This window comes from Camponotus vicinus, unplaced genomic scaffold, assembly GCF_025532165.1.
Source record: "Camponotus vicinus isolate PSW18456_S1 unplaced genomic scaffold, iyCamVici1.0 SCAF_3, whole genome shotgun sequence".
NCBI classification, from domain to species: Eukaryota; Metazoa; Arthropoda; class Insecta; order Hymenoptera; family Formicidae; genus Camponotus; species Camponotus vicinus.
In genome coordinates, this window is record NW_028141967.1 from 5,170,121 (window position 1) to 5,187,910 (window position 17,790).

General features: G+C 35.3%; 2 protein-coding genes across 4 annotated transcripts in view; both read left to right on the forward strand.

Annotated features, from left to right (window-relative positions):
• The window catches only part of Nlg-4 (neuroligin 4), a 235,304-nt gene extending 231,321 nt beyond the window's left edge, over nt 1-3,983 (forward strand). For both annotated transcript variants that reach the window (XM_083093505.1, XM_083093506.1), the window contains 4 exons: nt 1,058-1,391; nt 1,753-2,016; nt 2,160-2,316; nt 3,672-3,983. In XM_083093505.1, the coding sequence (XP_082949631.1) occupies nt 1,058-1,391; nt 1,753-2,016; nt 2,160-2,316; nt 3,672-3,821 (905 nt within the window). In that variant the 3' untranslated portion in view covers nt 3,822-3,983. The remainder of the gene's footprint in view (nt 1-1,057; nt 1,392-1,752; nt 2,017-2,159; nt 2,317-3,671) is intronic.
• A 9,157-nt stretch (nt 3,984-13,140) lies between these two features.
• Nucleotides 13,141-17,790, forward strand: part of Dachs (unconventional myosin-IXb-like dachs) — a 48,917-nt gene continuing 44,267 nt past the window's right edge. For both annotated transcript variants that reach the window (XM_083093564.1, XM_083093566.1), the window contains exon 1: nt 13,141-13,606. The gene's annotated coding sequence lies outside the window, so the exon portion shown is untranslated. The remainder of the gene's footprint in view (nt 13,607-17,790) is intronic.

The following is a 17,790-nucleotide window of genomic DNA, read 5'->3' on the forward strand; positions in this document are numbered from 1 at the left end:
AAAGCGGATTCCTTTGAGGACTTCCGCGCGGGATTCGGCGCGCTTCAGAGAGTTTTGCGTCTCTTACGATGGAACAGCAAAACAAGCGCAACGCTGGAATCAGCGAAATATACACGTCCACATGTATACACGCACATACACACACATATGCGTAAGCAAATAAACTGTATATGAGCTCCTCCGGCCCCAGCAAGCCGAGAATATTCCTTTGGCCGTTCATGAGGACGCATCAGCAAATCCCAAATTCTAAAATAAGTTTACCAAGTTCCACGAACAAGTCAAAAGCAATGGAATAATTCATGAATGAAAAAAAAAGGAAAAATGATTAGATATCCAATTTACATGCATGTATATGTATTAGGGTTTGGAAATTTGGAATTAAATCAGGACATCTTTATACGAATAATTTGTGTAAATTTCGGAGAAAACTTTTAAGAAAAAATCCGTTCTTTCTCAAAAATTTCTACAGCTATAAAATACAATTTGGTAACGCCGAGCCAGTTGCATGCCCTGTTGCATTGTAACAAGATCAACTGTGGAGCTGCAGCTGCATCCAGAGCCATCGGAAATAGATTATCGTGCAAAATTCGAGACTCTGCGTGGGATTACTTGCGATATTCAGCTTGTCACTGATGCATCATTTCACTGGAATTTCAATCCTTTTATTCACTACATATTTATAAAAAAGAATGTGTGTATGTCATGCCTAATTATATGCATATTAAATATACATATATAATAAACGCAGGATATTTTTTTCTAAAAAAAAAAATATATATATATATTTTTTTTTATTTATAGTTATGAATATTTAATTAATAAGTGTATTATACTTTTGCCAAAATGTATAGTTAAAGAGTAAGATTTATAAGAATTTATATCATTTATTATTTATCGCTTAATATATTAATTTTTGTTTCCTGAGATGGAAGCTTTTCTCTCTCTCTTTCTCTCCATTTCTTCCTTCGAAGAAAATTTCCCGGATAAATAAAAATGGAAATTTTTTTACTCCGCATACATACATAGTACATATGAAACCGGACGATGGCTGTTGCAGGAATGAAGCCGAAGATGAAAAATCACTACAGGGCGCATCAGCTGTCGGTCTGGCTGCGCCTCGTCCCGGAGCTTCATCGTGCCGGGATGGAGGATGTCGATTCCAGACATAACTTGTTCCGCGGCCACAGCGACCCCAGCCTGTACGACGGCTCCGTGAGACCGGATCCTCTCAGCAGGATCAGCGAGGAATTCAAGAGGAAGAACCTTAGCACGGATCCGCCGACCACGACGGATTACAGCATCACGACGTGCGTCAGCCTCATCCCGGGCACCAATCTCCAGAACGTCCATAACGCCAGCACCGACACCTTAGCCAGCCTGGACGCAGCTGGGTAATTATCCTTCTTGAACATAATCAAGTTTGCTCCAAGTTTACACGTAACAGTTTCGGCTGTATAAGTGTCTGTTCAGAGGTCTGTATTAATTTAATAGAATTTTACTCATGAGAAATTGGCACGAGAGATGAGGCGGTTCAAGTTTCGATCGGGGAAATTTCATAAAAGTTGCAACTGTCTCGATAGTTCCTGAAAAGACTCGTTACCGACGTCACTTTGATAGAAAAAAAATGTAATTTTACTTTAAAATTCAAGTTTAATTACATCTCAAATTTTACCTTCCTGAGAGAAAGAAATGAGAGAGAATTTTATTCAATGATAGAGAGAGATATCGATTAAAAAAATTCCTTACATGTAGCTACGCGGCGTATTCGACGGCTCTGAGCGTGACAATCGCGATCGGCTGCAGCCTGCTGATCCTGAACGTCCTGATATTTGCGGGCGTCTATTATCAGAGAGACAAAACGCGGCTCGAGGTGAAGAGCCTTCAGCAGCAACAAATGTTGAATCAACAATGCGGTCCCCGCGGTTTCACCGAACTAAAACAACCGCCGCCCCCGCATTCCCATTACGCCGGTGGGGGCCAAGTGATTGTTGACGTTGAGAATGAAATGTTAAGAAGGTACCGAATCATTATTCATATTTATTCGCTATATATTTATACACATCAAACTGTCGGTCAATTGTCATCGAACTCAATAACATTCACATCATCGACCACATGACTTTTATCTAATCTATAGATATATATTTCTAATATTGCAGGAATGTAATGAAAGGACCTCCTAATGATCCCGGCGCTCCTTTCCAAGGGCAAGGAACTCACACACTGCCTCATCAACATCATTACCAGAAACATCAGCAGCAACATGCCACTCTTCCCCGAGCATCAGTTATTCAAGACATGAACACGCAAACTCAAGTAAGTCATTTTAAATTCATTTTTTGTCCTGCAATAAAAAAAATATATATAATTATTATATAATAATAATGTTATATAATTATTATATAATAATTATATAGTATATATATATATATATATATATATATATATATATAATTATTATATATTATATAATAGTAATTATAATATATGATACTAATAATATTAATATACAGGATGTCCCAGACCACCCATACACCCCTTTTAAAATGAAAATAAATGGCTTATCAAAAATCGCGAACAATTTTTAAGTAAATCGGGTACGCTCTATCAAATGGTGATATTTTCAACTTTTGATTACGACCGGAAATACGCCATCCGGACCGGAAGTTGAATTTTTTTAGGGAAACGTGGTATTTTTTATTACAGATTCGAATTGTACGTAAAAAAATAAGAAACTTTTGTATCAAACATTTTTTCTAAAAATGCCTCTGTCAATCTTAAAATTGATCTTGAAAGTAACTGTAATGAAATAATGAACTTCAAATGTTAAGATCCTAAAAAAATTCAACTTCCGATCCGGATGGCGTATTTCCGGTCGGAATCAAAAGTTGAAAATATCACCATTAGAGCGTATCTGATTTATTAAAAATTGTTCGCGATTTTTGATAAAAGCCATTTATTTTTATTTTAAAAGGGATGTACGGGTGGTCTGGGACATCCTGTATATATCATTATTAATATTATTAAAATTATATTATAATTATTTTTTCATATTTCCTTTGTTACATTAAAAACCACAAATAAATAATAAAGTAAAGGGTGTGATTAAATTTTCGAAAAATGCTATCTGTTGTTTTAAATCTTTTTCTTTTTCCATCTTTACATCATAAATATTGATTATATGCACGAAAAATGTGTAATATACGTGAGAAAACAATAAATCTCATCTTTCTTTAATAAAAATTTTCGACGTACGCGTAATATTGTTTCTCTAATAAAGTTCATTGCAAAGTCTTTCAAACTTTCCCCAGCTCAGAGATTTAATACCTGAGTAAGGCACAAGGTAATCGAAATTATGATCGTAAAGTGTGGGCCGCGCCGCCCTTCCGCTTCGCGTATATTATATCTGACCGCTTTGGATCTCCCGGAAAGTTTCTTTAACGGAATTATGCGAATTGAAATTCTGTGCGAAAGAGATACCATAAAACTTCCTCTTCACCTGAAAAAAGGAAGCGCTGTCGGTTGTAAATATTTCATACGCAAGTCAAAGATATTTTTAATTTTGCATACCTTTCCGTGGTTTTATCGAAGAATCTGCTTAAGAAGAAAAGAAAAAAAAAAGAAACACCGAGAGATAACGATTCTCCCTCTATCATACATCTCTTTTCCAGGGCCCTCCGAACGGATCTATACACTTGACGGTTCCTCGGGCTCCGCCGCCACCCAGGGCGAAGAGCCCGCCGGAGAACCAGCCCCTTCTGCAGAGCGCGACCGTCTCGAGTCGCGTGTCGCAGGCGACGATGAGCGAGATGCGAGTGTGATGCTTGGACCCCCCTCCGAAGCCAGTCGTCCCAGATGTCCTCACGGCGTCGACCTTACTCTAGGCAGATTCGCCGCGAACCTGTCGGCTGGTGGCCCTAAAGTAGCCGCCAACTCTTCGACGGGTCGACGCAGGATATCCCGGGGAACGTGAGCTGCGGACAAACGGAGGGGGGTGCTGGGGGGAGAGATTCCTCACCGCTGGAAGGGGGGGGGTGGTCGAGCCAAGATTGCGTCTACCGAGCACAAGAAAGAGAAAGAGAGAATGCTTACGAAATCTAGAAGTGCGAAAGGGTGGAAATTAAATACGTAGATTTTTAATCTGTCTTGCAACTCTTATAAAATCTCTTATCGGATTAGAAAATACGTACGTATAAAATATACCCCGTATAACGCGGGGGGGTACGATTCTCCGACTCTCGTGGGCTGTACAAAGTCTGAAGGTACGTCGTTTGTCGAGAAGGAGGGATGAAATTTTTCACGAAATTTGTACATTATCCGCCGCGTTATATCGGGGTGATTTACCGCGTTATACGAGGGCTGTTACAATTTTTTCTCTTTTTTCTTTATCGCGTTATAGAAGCACCTATTGCCTCTTCATTCGCGCGACACGAGGGTTTACTGTATAAAACTTAGAGGGTGCATTTCTACAGGACAAATAGATTCTTAAAATTCGAATTTTCTAAAATTATAATTTTACACAATCAAAGTAATTAATAAGAGAGAATATGCAGTTTGCGGGAAATGTCTGAAAGAGCTTGGAACGAAAGGAAAGCTTCAATCTTAATAATCATTGATGGAGCCGCGATAAATGAAGAGAGGTTAGGTTATGTAAGGATATTCACGGCGCCTCGCTTGAGACTCTACGATGGCCGGTAGACATCGATGAACACTTACGAGATGGAACATCAAGAATAGAGGGTCGTCTTGGATGAATCGAGGCTTTAATCAAATTTTGCGCGAAGGAATCAAACGATGCGATGCATTTCGCTTATTAGTCGATAATGAAATGAATCTCTAGTCGTTAAAGGGGGCGAGAAGCGTAACGGATGGCTCAATATGTGAATCTCGACGGCGATGAAGACACATGTAAAAAAGACATACTAGCCACATTACGATGTTAGATGTTCCTTGTACATAACGTGAATTTATATATAATATATAAGGACGCGCCAAAGAGTTTGCTACTTTGTAAGAAGACTTGTATCCGCGTATCGTTTATTAATCCCGTATTCTTTTTTCCTCTTCGGTTCATGTGTCGATATCCACGCGTGACGTCATATGAATAAGAGAATGAATGTAGAAGGGTGGTATTTCCTGAAATCTTAATGAGCGAGCTTGCTTATCGACGAGATGCTGAATTTTCGAGGCTTTCAGAATCTTCAGTCTTTGTAGGATTTTTTCTACTATTTTCTTATAAAGTTTGATTATATTAAAATTTTCTTCACCCACGCGTGTCAAGTAGCTCCTCAAATTGCTCTCAGCTATAGGAATCGAGATTGACTGATTAATGCACGAAAGAAGAGACCGATGTCGACAAGCAACATCTCGCTCATTATCGTTGCCCTAATTAATGTTACTTGCCGCGCAAGTAGCCCCATCGCGAACGTATGTATTGCACATATGAATTACGATACACGATGCGCACATAGAATGATCTTCGTACCCTCTCCATGTACGCGTATCTACGCATATGTGTTTTATATATATACATATACATATATAAGAGGTGACCGAGCGCAGTTTTAAGCCATCGTCATAAATCTATTCCTCTATCGTTTCCTTATTATATGGTTTCGACATATCTTTTTATACTAAATACGCACCAAATTCGAACTGCTTTTAAATTCTTAAAATTTTACAAATTGATTATTACACGTATGCAGGTATACTACTCGCGAAAAAAAAATCTCCGAAGCTATCCGTGGAATCGTGTGGTGTCGATTCTTCAAAGTTCAAATTCCATCGGACACCCACACATGATATGAGATTGTCTCTCTCTTTTCTTTTTTGTATAAATATATACATATATATAGGTGTAAAATAAAGACTAACGTAAATCTGTTAAGCGTAATACACTGCCACAAGATTACCGAAGTTAATAAGGAGCTCACGAGCTGCAGTTCTTCTCATCTTTTATAAAACAATCGCCCGAAATAATTTTGCGAAGCGAATTAACGGATTGATTAAAGGGATGTTCTGTTTTATCGATAAAATGTCATATTTCATTTTTGTCCGAAATTATTTTATTAATTGCACAGAATAATAAATGCCCCTCCACGATTAAAGTACATACAGAAACAAAGCGGGAACTTCCTGATTTTATGTTAAAAATTAAGAAAAAATTGAAAAAGTTTTTTATCGGCTTCTGGGATTAAATCGTAACAATATTTGCTTTGTATGTACAAAATAAGATAGGTTCCCGCTAGAGATTGTATGAAGGAATGTAAATGAACTTTTAGAAATGAGTTTAGAAGCCTAATGAAAAAGATCTTGATAAATAAACCGAAATCTTTTTCATTAGGCTTCTAAACTCATTTCTAAAAGTTCATTTATATTCTTTCATACAATCTCTAGCGGGAACCTATCTTATTTTGTGCATACAAACTGCAAAACTTTTATATTAAACAAATATTGTTATGACCTTTTTACATTTTTTTAATTTTTTGTTAATTTTTAATATAAAATCAGGTGGTTCCCGCTTTGTTTCTGTATGTACTTTAATCATGGAGGAGCATTTATTATTTTGTGCAACTAATAAAAAGATTTCGGATAAAAATAAAATATAACATTTTATCGGTAAAACAGGACTCCGGCATCCCCCTAAAATGCATTATATAATTACGAGCGTGTCGAAAATAATATTGTTCAAAAAGTTGACTCTACCGATTGGACAAGATCTTTTCTTTCATTATCTCACGAACCTTTTTGCACGGAATTAGTAAGTTTTCGAAGAATCGACAAGTCGAGTATTATCAAAATCCTTTTTGCAAGGAACGACTTTTCGATAGATCGATGAAGGAAAGGAAGTCGAATTTTTTGTACATACATATGCAATATCTCTTTGCTAAACGCGACACGAAAAGGGCGCATCTTGCTTGCTTTCCGCGCAGAAAACGCCGATCGCGGCCACAAAGTGGCTTAAGTTAACTCCTTGAATCCTTGGATCCTCGTAATTAAAGGATTCTTACCGTCCTAGAGGGATCTTGTACTTTTGTAATTAAACAAATCGTAGCTCGTAGAGCTGAAAAATCTCAAATTGGCAGCAGAAATTCCTGCTTATAAAGTGAGGATGAGGAAAGGATGTAAAAAAAAATACGCAGACGTAACATACGGCGAACCGATCCAGATGCGTCCAAGATATGAAATTTGGAAATATGGAAATTCGGTGAAAAAGAGAAAAAAAAAAGATAAAAAAGCGACGAAGCACGACGTCGTCTCGCCGCAAAATTTTTAGCAGGATTCACAAACGTAAGCTAAATATGCGTGGGCGTTGTATGATATCATCATCAAGTACGGGACAATCCGAATATAATTAAAGATTAAGAGGCAAAGTTGGTAATAGAGATAAAAGAGGCGAGGGGAGAAAAAGAGGGAGGAAAGAGGAGAGGGAAAGAGAGAAGAGAGAGAAAGAGAGAGAAAACGAGAAGAAAAATATGCCGGAGAGAGTTAAGAAAAGATGTTTAAGAAATTTAAATATAACATATTATAAATATATATATATTATACACACATATTACACAATTGTAATAAATTATTATGACGGATATTATTATATTTATGTGAGACCTTTAGCTGGCCTCGCGCTCTCCTAGAACGATACCTCGATTATACTTTCCGGCCGAGGGCGAGGCTACCTGTTACGTTTAACGTTTTTGTTGTCAAATTGTAAATATATAACGATATACATGGAAACTTTGATTTGTGTGTCCCTGATCCTCTTTATTATAGCTACTTAGCATATCGATAATATTTCTTAATCTCTGAATATTATCTTAAAAGGAATAAAGAGAAGAATGAAGAGCTTAAAATTAGAGAATATTTTTTTAGACTCTTTTTTTTAGACTTTTTTCAATCTTCAAGTTTTTATCCAGTTTATGCGACTCTTCTCAAAATTTCTAAATTTCTAAAATATTTTGGATATAGTTTCTTTAATTATAAATTCCCTAAAAAATTATAAATCTAAAAAATTATATCTCTAACAAATTATATATCTAAAAAATTATAAAAGAAATTATCATTCCTGTTTGATATTTTTATCGTGTCTTGAGAAAGTATCTTGCATTACTAAGGGCGTTTCCCTCATACCGACTGTTGGTGCGTCCTAACCAGATAGATAATGTTTCGAGAAACATATCCTTTAGGTAAAGATCGCAATATCTGCCTCACCTTTAGTAGATATACGTTCAAAGCTCTAAATCAGAAGATGAAAAGTTGAAATTCCGAATTATCCATATGTGATACATCAGAAACACTAAAAAATTGAGCAAAAGATATGTTCAAAGATATTAAAGACATTACAAAAAGAGCAATTTCATATAATTTAACTTACAATTTAAATTATAATTTAACTTTTACAATTTAACAAATAATTTAAATTTTATTCTAATCTAATATATAATTCAATTTAAAAAAACAACAATGTTTATTGTATATTCCAATAATCTATTTAAGAAATATTTTAGATAATTAAATAATTTGTAGTTATTATAAAATCTTATAATTAATAATTATTATAAATTTTTTTCAATTTTCTTGTACATGTATTTTTTTTGTTATTTAATACGAACATCTATGACAAATTCATATATTTTACTCATATATTTATTATTTGAATTATTTATTGTTTTTATTATAGTATATCTATATAATTTATTTAAATATATAAACATTAAAAGATTTATTACAATAACTTTTTAATAAGTAACATTTTTAAATCCTTTTTATTTAATTAAATAAAATCTTTGAAAAAATTATTTTTTAATAAAGTCTTCTAAAAAGTCATTTTTCAACATAATAATTCTTTTATTTTTTAAACTTTCAAGTTCTTATTTACATGCTAATTTATTTTATTTTATTTTTGATTGCTCGTTATCAATCATACTTTCATTCAAATGACATCTTAATTTACTAAAGATTTCTGATATGCTTCCATTTGAATAATCTTTATATTAATTATTGTATCAATAACTGAAGCAACGAATTATCAAAATAAGCAGTCTCTGAGGTGCTTTTCAACATATTGTTATAAACTCGAGGAAAATGTATCACAATTTTCTCCAAAAGTAGTATATACATCATATTAAACTCGCATCAAATGAATAAACTTATTTACATATTATTAACTCTTTGAATATTCGAGTTGTCAAATTACCTTACTCAATGACAGATCCTCATTGATGTAAATGATAATTTATGGAGATAATTAATCAACATCACGAAAAAAGGCAATAATAAATTTCTATTATATGTTCAAGTAATCGTATTTTACATGAAATTTACGTGTTTTTATGAAAGTAGATAATTTTATATATATTTATATATAATTTGTTTTGATTAAATATTATTATTATCAAAATGTGAGGTCGGCGCGATTATTGGGGTGAGAATAATTTCATATTCCGGTGTCGCAAAAACAGCTTCTCGCTCTCGCCCAGCTAAAGAGTACGTGTATATATTATAAAATAAATAACAAACGCGCGCGTCGAGTACGCACATGAAAATCTTTGTCATTTATTTTAGTACATAAAATACAATCTTGATGAACATGTGTGAGAATTTATCTCCAGAATTCTATAAACCCTTCTAAATAAAATGTTTCTAAAAAACGAAACGAAACGAAAATTTAAAACTTTTTTCTGAAATGCGCTGAAAACTTAACAAGCCTTAATTAATTAAGTACAATTATTTAAATAAAAATGATGAAGCGTTATTTTATTGAAGCCAAAGCAATTCATTCAACTGCGTTAAAATTTTATAGTTTATGATATTAATGATGCAGATGCATTTTTATGCGGTACACGTCTGCGACGCAAAATGCAAATTAATTTGTAACGATATTATCAGACAAAATAGGTAACTTGATATGATATCTGCTCGTTAATATGCAGAAACGTTTGTATTTTAATGAATGCAATCCGCCCATATAACGCTCAGAAAATAATATTTAAAATAATATTTGCTTTATTGGTTATCTTTTTTAATTAAATGTAGTGCAAAAGTATTTGATATGTGTGTGCTCACATATTGCAGACAATAAATCTGCCACATTTTCGTAATTATCTGAAAAAAAAACATCACAATTAATTCTGTAGAGCAAAGTTACTAAGTTTTGTATTTTTTCAATCTTCTCATCTCTTTCTTACGAAGACGCGAAAAATTTAATGTTTTAGTTAATCTCTTATATTTCTTATTATTTTAATGACGATAAATAATGGAAGAAAAATTGCTTGACATTTCAAATTCAAAATTCATGATTTTCTTTAATGGGGAATCTTAATTTATAAAATTTTCTCATTTTATTAAACTTGTACATCTCAGCCTGGAAAATTTTCATCTTCTTTTCGCATAAAAAATTTTGTTAAATGAATCATTGATTCCGATGCCGATTCGCGAGTATCAGAGGAATTTTTGACGAGGATCTCAGTGGAACAGTCGATGATGTGCACGGACACACGCGTTCGACTTATCTGAGCATCTGTTACATCAATCTTAGCAGATCGCCTTAAACGTCGCTCTCGGGGCGTTCTTTTACGTCACTCGCATTCGTTATCCATTAAGGTAAATATAGAGCATGTGTCGTCCCGTGCCCGCGCTCCGCACATGAAACCAATATTCATGCGCACGAGCTATTCAACGTGTGTACCCGACCGTAATTGAATTATCATCATGTGTCCCTTTAAGAGATAGTCAGCTCGTTATAACGAGCGCTACGCGTCGCAAGTTGTCACGCCACGTGGAATTAACGTCGAGCGGGATTAACAGCGTTAACCACGTCACGGGCGTCTTACGAATTGTACCTTGTATGGATCTCACTCCTTGTAATAATTCGCGCTTCAATTCTTCTCCTCTCCCTAATATCTTCGCTCAAATTTTGGGATCCTGAAACTTTTCTCGCCCCTATTTATTCCAGCTTGGATAATTTTTTGAATTCGTGTCAACCGGAAATACGTTGTTTTTAAAAAAATCATCGAAATTATTAAATCGTTCAAGAACTAAGTTACTTGCAATTAATGAATTGTTTAAGAAATATTTTGCTTGTAAAATAGTCTGGAATAATAAGAATTATAATAATAAAAATTAATAAACATTATAATAAAAATTAATAAAAATTATAATATTAAAATTAAAATTATAATAAAAATTAATCTGAAATAATTAAAAATTAGATCCCCACAAAAAATTGTACAATAATTATAATCGTAATTATGATAATTATTAAAATAATTATAATTATTAATAATTGTAAATAATTGTGTGAAAATAATGAAATAATAATTATGAGAATAAGTATGTTTTCATTCCTTGTAGACTGTGTCGTGCCCCTTATTAAGTATCACGTGGGTGTTAATCTAGTAGTTGGGAGAAGAGCTTTCATTAGGGGTTCCACGATAGGAAATGAACGCGACGAAGCTGTTGCTTCGAACAGCGGTTACGAAGAAGAGCGCAAGGAGTAGGAGGAAAGGAAGGCAAAGGGATTAAGAGGAAGAGAATGATGTTCGTAGAGCAAGGGCATTCCTAACTGGCAGCCTACCACCGATGTCTCGTTTACCATAATACAAGGCCCTTCGTTGAGGGAAGATCTCAGACCTCGCTGCCGATATCGCTGCAAACAGTAGCAATCCATCGGAGGTCTGTGAAAAGTCATGGAATTAGCGATCCCATTCATATCTCTTTCATCATTTCGTCCTGGAAAGGCTATACTAAACTGCTCACCTGTCATGAGAAATTCCCGCATATCACTTGTCATTTCAATTATTATCTGCTTAAATTGGAGAAAGAAATACTGAGGATCTTGAAATACAAGATTTATCAATGAATCACACTGCAATTTTTTATGATACTTTTGAGTTGTTATGGTCCTAGTGTGTCATCTATTATTTTTGACTTTTGAATTTTTCATTTCCTCTTCAAGCTATACATAATGTTACATATGAAGGTGGATCAGCTATTATTAATTAAATAACTATAAATATTTAATTTATTTAATTTATATTGAATTTTTTAATATATTTAATTTATTTTTTAAAAACAATAAAATTATGTGATGAGAATTGTTCACAGCGAAAGGACCAATCAGTATATATTACGGGAAAGAAACAACAATGAACTTCAAGATTTTCGAGAGGATTTTAATGCATTCAAATATCGATTTAAGATTAAGATGCCTTTTTTAAGAGTAAACATGTTTCTATCTCTTCTACCTACTTCTTGAGATAATTTGAGATTTTCAATTTTCTTTCCTCTCATGCTGATTAGTAAGAAATAAATTTTATTCATTTGACGATGACGATGACAGTAATGCTTCCAGACTTAGTACTTGCGTTCGCACATTTCTTTATCAACGATCGTTACCGGTTGATGTTCGCATTACCGCAATAAAAGGCTATTGCATTATGCCTTAAGAACGCGAAGCGAGGGTGATGATGATGCAAGAAAGTCTTGAATCCGCTGTTTCGTGCGCGATCTCAACCATAGACGGAGCAATTGTCATGTGATCGTTCATGGTGACCCGCGCAACCTCAGGATCAACGTGTCACCCGAAAAGATTAGTTCCCCGAGTAACGTCGTGAGATTTCCTGCCACGTCATCAATAATCGTTCAACCATTCTGTTCGAGATCGTTCTTTTATCTTAAAATCTCGTGAGAAGTACAGCAATTATTTGCAAGAATCTTCAAGTTTCAAGAATGGAAGTCTTTGAAGAACTTATGAACTCTGTTTAAGGAGACTTTCTCACCAGTAAAAAATCCAAATCCCTACTCTTTATTGGTGTTGCGTGAAATTTGAAAGTTTTTAAATCGTGGGCGGATAGATGTAAACGTTGATAAACAGCTTTGGGGCTAAAAAGGACCAAGAGGAGAGACGGAGAACTCCCGGATGACCACGGTTTTCGGCTGCGGGTCCTCTGACGGACCTCTGTCTCCCTCCCATCGCAAAGGACGCGGAGTATCTCCTTCCCCCCTCTCCCTTCATCCTCCTTCTACTTCTCTCTTTCGGCCTCTCCGCTCTGTCCCTTACCATTTCAACTCTCCTGTCTTCGTTTTACCCGGCCGTGTGCGATCCGCACACGGCACTTCTTCTTCAGAGTGGCCGGTGGTACCACTCTCGGCTAGATCTCGCGCCAAGTATACATCCTCGTCAGTTTCTTTCACCACCGTCGACAAGGACATTCGAAAGTAAACGTCCTGGACACGCAGTGCCTTATGTCGGGGGTACTTCTTCGGCGAGGAACCAACTCCGTCGCGTCGAATTCCAATTTCGGATGCACGTGTGATCGGAAGAGGAAATACCATGTGATTGTGTTGAAATTTGGAAAATTTACTCGAGTGTCTTTCAGTGCACGTTCCTCTGTGGATACTTGTTAGATACCCGATATGTGAATTAAGGATGAGGGGATCGATGGAGTTATGGGATATAATTGAAAGGTGCATGCAAGATGATCGATTTTTTCTAATTACTTCGAACAAGTGACTTTAAACTTGTCCGGAGCAGTTGAAAAAAATGGGAAAAGATCATAGTGTCAGAATAGTTCTCTCTGCAACTGCTTCAAGGATGAGACGTGACAAGGTAAACTGACAGAGTTAGGTCGTAAGTAATGAACTAGAGGATCGAATAATTAAAATATTTAAAGGATAATTTTAAGTAAGAAAAATTTTATAAATTTATAACTTGAGATAAATATTAGAATTAATGCTAATTAAATAACAAGGCTAATCTCATTACATAAATAATAAAACGAAATCATTAAGTCATTAAAATTAATTACAAAAATTACTTAATATATAAATATATATATATACATTTATATTGGTCTTAGTAAATACGACATTCGTGTATCGGCAAACGCACCGAATCGGAGAGCTAATTCGTTAGCTTTTAATTAAGGTTAATTTCGATAAGGGAGTTTGTTGGGTTAATAAATCTCTGTTAATTGGACGCGTTTGCTCATTCACTCGATCGCACGTTCACGCGAAACCAGTCATGCGAATCTTCAGGGCGCGAAACCGTCCTCCCTCTTAAGGATCATCCACACAGCAAGGTCGTCCCCGCGACCGGTCTCGTCCAGACATCACTCGAGGCTTCTCGACTGACGTTCCCGTTTTGACACCCGTTTTGTATTTTCGTGATAAACGCGCTATTCATCAACGTCGCGCTGGAAAGACATCCAAGAATTTATACGCCCCCGAAGCGATCCTTAAGGAGGATTGATCGAAGGATCAGGTGTCAGCGATGCGTCAGCATTATCCTGTCACTGTACACTGCCTTATTTTGTCTTTTAAACGGCAAATTACATCTCAATTTTAACACCAATACAACTGCATTTTTCAGAAGCAGAGAAAGAGAAAGATAAACATTCTTGAAATTGTTAAATTATTTAGGAATCTTGAATATTTTTAATCGATCGTGTATCTTCATAAAATCGTTTGCAAAGATTGAATATTAATTTAATTAAGGTATTTTGAAAACATTATTAATAATATTTTTATATAAATAATTATATAAATAATTTATAAAAGAGAAAAATCTTCACAAAGTGCTTCTCTTAGTTTTATTCAATTAATATAAAAATTATTTATTAATTTTTGCACTATCCAAAATACTTTTTTCTATAATTAACATCAAAATCTATTCTTAATACAATATTTTAAACATATTTTGCATTTTTATGATTACAAATTATTTTAATTAAAAAAAAAACAAATAAAATTAGTTTCATAATGATATATAAATCAACAAGAGGATTTCTTTTTTAACACAAAGATACAATATCTCTGACAAATACGTATGTAAAAAAATATACACAAGAAAATGGCTGTGGAACTCAAATGACATTCGATATTAAATTTTATTACACGCGATAAAATCCGTCTAAAAACACTTACAGGTGAGAGAGCGCGCGTGCGGTGTACGAGACGCGCTCTGTTTTTCTTCCATTTAGCTGGCGCGCATTTGTCAACGTATGATCTTTGGCGTTGAATTAATGCGCGTTCTTTGAAGGCAGCGCGCCATCTTCGATTCGCCACGCGCGGTTTTCTTCACGGCACCTCGCACGAAGCGTGATGGATTAACGGCTAGCAAATCAGGGACGAAAAAATCTTCTGACAGTTGGCGAACACGTCCGCGATAATCGATTCTGCAGGAAGCCCCCAAGTGAAGCTCCTTCCCGAAGGAGTCCGAGTCAAGAGTTGTACTCTACGCGAAGAAAACACGGTTTCCTTCGCGATGAAGAAATCTACGGTAGCGCGTCAGGAACCCCGGTTTCCCGGTTTTTAGGAAAGAAACTGACAATGTCGCAGAGTCAAGTGACTGATGAACAGTTTGTGAGTGATTGATTTCCGAAGAGATTATCTTGTATCGTTGATAAATCCTCACTGATAAATTAGGAAATATCCAAGGGTTCAAGAAATAATCAGCGTTGATCGAGGAAATTTCGGAAAGCAATTTTCTACCGATAACAACAAAGTGAGTAAAGTCAACAGTAAATTATTAAAAATTTTATTTTCTAAAGAAAATTTTTTAGAAATTATTAGACCTAAAGACACTTTCTATAGATCCAACAAATATTTTCAAATTTAAAATCTTCAAGATTATTAAATCTGAGATCCCTAAACCTTGATAATTATTTTCTGAAATAATAAAATATCAAATTAAAAAAAAATCTAGATGATCGATATAAATATGCTTGATCTTAGATTCTTTGGGGAAACAGTGTGTTCCGTTTATTACACATTTAAAACGGTATTTAAACCGGGATACTAAACCGCGATGGGAGCAAAAAAAAACGGGGAAAATAGGGCGAGACGAGACGAGTCGTCTAGTATTTGCACAGGGCAACTGTTTAACGATACGATCGAGGCTTTAATTCGAAAATTATACGTTTAATCGACGTCCGGCCGAGTATCGATATATAGCTATATACTTTACTCCGTCGCCGAGCGGGACGGATAAATATTCATTAGGGTGCCCCCACACGCCCCTCCCCCTCTGCCTTTCCACTGATCTTCCATTTGCATATCACAATCAACCTCATATCATTGTTGACTTTGAGCCCCGAGATTGCGCTCGTCTGCAAACGCCGTGTGTCATTCCAGGATCGTACCATCGCACACCAATCAGTTTTCGTGTTCAACTGCCCGATTTTTTGCTCACTCTTCTGCTAAACACACTTAAAATTTCAACCCTGCGTTTTTCATCACCGTGGATATATCGATTTGGAGATATAAATTGACCGCGAATATTCAAAAATAAATTTATACAATTAATATGCGAAGTAGTATACAATTAAAATTAATATACAATTTATGCAAAGATGAAATTTATGAAATATAGACGTGGAGCTTTTACATGTCACTTGCATTATTATGGCTTTCTTAGTGCGTAATGAGTGATGCATAATGAATTTCGAAGTGCGACTACGGAATTAGATACCTGCGGGCGTTAAATACCCGCAGGACACGAGCAAAGCATCGAGAAAAGAGATAAGGACTTGAAACAGCCGCAAGAGAAACGAGACATTACGTAGCGTCCTCATTTTGCTGGAATAGTAATTCATCGATTCTTGCGTTATTATTATTAAAATTATTGTAAAATAATGAGAATAATAGTGCAAGTGAAAAATAGAACAAAAATATGATGCTGACCACCGATTATGCTGGAACACGCAAAAATGACAAGCTGTAAACACACACGTGCACGGAATAGAATAAAACAGCATTCAGAACTCAACTGCTGTTATAATGGGAGTAAGAAGCGTCATGCTTTGAAAATCTGCAATTCATGCTATTTCATGTAACAGGTCACAGAACGAAGGACAAGCACATTTAAATGTAGCAAACGCGATTTTGCATCTAGAGGAGCCAATTTCTGTTTTGCGATAGAGAGAAAAAAAGGAGCAATATATAAAAAAAATCAAATCTTGAAAAAGAATGACAATATTTCTCTTGGAGGATTTTTCTCTTCGAATTTAACAAGTCATGTAGACAGTTTTTAATCCGGAATATATTCTTGGACCGCAAAGAAATCGCTATTTCTACATAATAAATCTTGAGTTTCATCAAATCCGATTCTCTCGAAATCCGATTACGTTATATCCTCTCTATAAGATGAGAAAAAATCGTAAATCGATGCGACAAGTAGTTCCCCTCAACTCCTAATGTTTCCACGATTTATCAAAATAAAAAAAATATATATCATGTTACGTACGTGCTTTTTGATTTTGTGTATTTTATTATGTATTTTAGTGTCTTTTATTGTAAAAAATATTAAAAATTATTCTAAAACCGTGCATTCTTTCGCGGCCGACGTAACATTCAAACATCTTGTACAATGACTGTAATGTATTCATATCGCGCGGTTACTCGAGCAACGTAATGAAATTTTGAATAATGACGACGATGTTAAGAAATTAACAATAGAACGTGTTTGAACTTTTTACAGGCGTTAATAGCTTTTTGCGGAGGCCGCTACGGAAAATATATATCTTGTATACGCGACTCCTTTATTACCGTCAGGATGGTAAGACGCCATTGTATATGCGCGCCAACTTTTTCCCGCTGTCCCTCCATTGAAACGGCCAGGAAAAAATGGCCGGACCAGAAGTAATCACGAGACGGAGGAGTGGAGGGCTTCGTCGCCGGAATTCATAATGAATCCCGAGATTATCTTCATAATTTCACTTTAAAGCTTTAGCCTTTAAAGGCGAAAATGCCCCGAAAGCGTATCTACGCTTTCATTCAGTCGCCACATTTGTT